Below are 3,018 nucleotides of genomic sequence, written 5' to 3' on the forward strand. Positions count from 1 at the left end.
CCCGGGGGGGGGGGGGGGGAAGGAGTGCGAGCAGGAGCGGATGTGTCTCCCTGCCTTCTCCTGCTCCCCTTCCTAAGGCACCAGGGGCAGCACACACAGAACAGGGGTGGGGGTGGAGTGTACCCTCACAGCCCACCATCCGCTCCCTCCTCTGTGCTCTTGCCCCCAGGAGGCCCTGGCAGGGCCCCTAGGATCTGGGTCTCCTGTGTCCACCCTGGTAACTGCTCCAGGGCAGGCCAGGGCCAGCCTCAGAGTGAAGGGTGAGCGCACAGCCCTGTGGGCTTCCTTGGCAGACTCGTTAACCCTGAGTACCCCAGAAATGCGCTCCCCCAAGGCCTGTCCCTCTGAGGGCACTGCTTGGACTCAAGCCATGTGGGACCCACAATGGTAGGGTCACCCGGTGCAGGACCAGCCAAGATGATGACATCTGCCCCCCGTGCAGACCTGGCACGGCTGCATGGCACCTGCCCCGGTGGCTGTTACCACTCTGCCAACCTAGGGGCGGTGGTTGTACAGAGATGGCACAGAGCCAGAGAGAGGACTCTGGGCTACACAGCCTGGTCCAACTCCCACCCTCGGCTCGCGGGGCAACTCGGGAGCCGGCTGGTGCTATCGCTTCCTGTCACTCGGGCTGCAGCAGTTGCTGCTACCTGGTCAGAGTCAAAGCCATCTGGAAACTGGAGACCAAAGTGGCTGGCAGCACTTCCCACATTGTGACACTGGCCCTGGGGATAGCAGGGACCCTGGGTGCGGCCCTCACCCCGCCCTGCGAGCAGCAGCGTGGCGCACCTGTTGGTGTGGGAGTTGCAGTGCATGAACCAGCTGCGGTTGCTGTCCACGTACATGGCCCAGGCCTTGTCATCCTTGCCCAGCATCATGTCCTTGACCACGCTGGCCCTGGCCACGCCGAAGGCAGGGTCGGGGTGGTTGTCGTAGCGGTCCACGTGCAGCTCCCAGTAGTGCACGCCCCTGGAGAAAGCGGCCGTGCCCAGCACCACCCGGTCGTCGTAGCTGCTGCAGGTGGCTGTCTGGTTGTCGTTGGATAAGATGATGTCCCGGTGCCCAGAGTTGGGGTCAAAGGTGAACCAGGCCACTGGAAAGGAGGGAGGTGGCAGGAGGAGGGGCAGGGGACAGAATAGCCGAAGGTCTCTAAGGGACTCAGAGACACAGACTCACTCACTTTCGTCCAGCATTGAGTTGTCTTCCCTTTACGCCGATCACGCACATCACGTGCACACGTACACCACGCACACACGCTGCACACTGCCTGCTCCGCGGCCGTCTAAGTCCCCAGTCCTATGAACTCAGTCTTGTCAAGGGACACAGCCCGAAGCCCCAAGTCTAGAGGCAGTCCCTGGAGTCTCAGCTCCAGACGCTGCCTGCATTGCTGGAGTTAAGGAGGGAGTGGAGCTCAGCAGCCTCCGGGGTGGGAGATCAAGGCAGGAGGGAGTGGAGCTCAGCAGCCTCCGGGGTGGGAGATGGAGAGGCAGGAGGGAGGCTGACGTGGCCAAGGCCACGAAGCCCAGTGCTCTGACTGCGGCCCACCTTGGGCACCCCTTCTCTGCTCTGAGCCTCAGAGGGTGGGAACTGAGGCCCTTACTCTAAAATTATGGTCCCAGCACACAAGGCAAGGGCCATGGTCTAGAAAGGGACTCTGCAGGTCACACCGTTTTCAGAAAGGCATCCTGGCTGTGCCCTTTGACACCACTGCGTCTGTTCCTGCTCATTCTCCTTCCCGCCTCTGGGGACTGCCCCGCCGTGTGTGTGTCTCTCAGGGCACGAGGAGAAGGTGGGAACTAGCTGGTGACAGTGCACACGCGATTAGCACCCTCGGAACCAGGGGGAGCCAGAAACTGCACTGCAGCCTGGGCCGGCTCATGCGGTGGAGCATGGTTTTTACTGACGTCCTTGCTCTCCACCCACCTAGAGGGTCAAAACTGCACCGAACATCAATGTGCTCTTGTCTAAGGCCTGCAGGATGCAGACAGGTGTAGAAACCACCAGCTCTGAGCTACGCTGGGCATCTGAGGAATGTATTCCCACCACAAGAGAGGCTTGAAGCCAGGGGCCAGCGTGTACCCACCACCAGCGTGTGGCTGTCCTCGCCAGGACTGTCCTGTCACTTGGCAGCCCTTCAGAGCTGGCAGAGGGTTGGTCTCCTTGAGCTAGTCTACTCTTGGTCCCTTTTACCAGGTCCAACAAAATGGAATTTTTTTTAATCTCCAGAGGGCACGTCTGCTCGGCAGAGAGAGACAGAGCGAGGGGAGAGCACCGACAGAGGGGCATGGCCACCCCGCAGTCCCTCCTCATCTTGTTGGGATGGGGGCATGCACGCTCATGCATAGTGTATGTTTTTCGAGCCACTGAGACCAGGATTTGAACCACTGAGTCAGCCATGGGGAATCCTGCTCCCTCTGCCCTGGACTGTTTCTTTGTGACTTTCAGGGAGGAGGGCGCAGACCAGGGGCCTGGTGCAGGCCAGGGCCAGGGCTAGCAGAAGTGTGTGCATCCCACATGACCCCCGCCCTCTACTCCTTCCCTCCTCCACCTTAAACAACAGATAGTTCTCCTCACCCCCCAAGGCTCAAGGGATGGAATGAGGGTGGGGCTGGGGTCCTGTTTCCTCTTTGGGAGCTGGCCCACTGCAGCAGTTGGCCCCTGGGGAAGGCAGCTGTGCCCAGCAGGAGGGCCCCCATAAGAGCCCGGGTGCTCACCGTCAGACGTCTGCAGGACGACCGTCTTGCTGTAAGGCCCGACGCCGGAGGAGTTGAAAGCTTTGACCCTGGCATTGTAGGTGCTGTTGAAGTGGAGCCCGTCGATGGTGCACAGGGTCTCCTTGCCGACGTACACTTCCTGAAAGAGCGCCAAGGCCTCTTAGCACACGATTCCGGTGACACGCTGACATTAAAAGTGCTATTTCCCCTTCGGAAATTACTGAGGAAGGGAAGTGACAGTCTCGTGGCCAGGTCACGGCCCTCGTCCTTACTCTGCTGTCCAGCCCCTGCCTGGAGGCTGTGA

The 3,018-nt window shown here is 60.7% G+C and overlaps 1 protein-coding gene across 1 annotated transcript in view; it reads right to left on the bottom strand.

The window, feature by feature from the left end:
* Positions 1-3,018, bottom strand: part of TRIM67 (tripartite motif containing 67) — a 33,817-nt gene that overhangs the window by 4,237 nt on the left and 26,562 nt on the right. The window contains exons 8-9 of the mRNA XM_014586801.2: positions 2,715-2,853; positions 790-1,093 (exon numbers count right to left, since the gene is read on the bottom strand). Coding sequence (XP_014442287.1) covers positions 790-1,093; positions 2,715-2,853 — 443 coding nt within the window. The remainder of the gene's footprint in view (positions 1-789; positions 1,094-2,714; positions 2,854-3,018) is intronic.

This window comes from Tupaia chinensis, unplaced genomic scaffold, assembly GCF_000334495.1.
Source record: "Tupaia chinensis unplaced genomic scaffold, TupChi_1.0 Scaffold000161_1, whole genome shotgun sequence".
In the NCBI taxonomy this organism is placed as follows: Eukaryota; Metazoa; Chordata; class Mammalia; order Scandentia; family Tupaiidae; genus Tupaia; species Tupaia belangeri.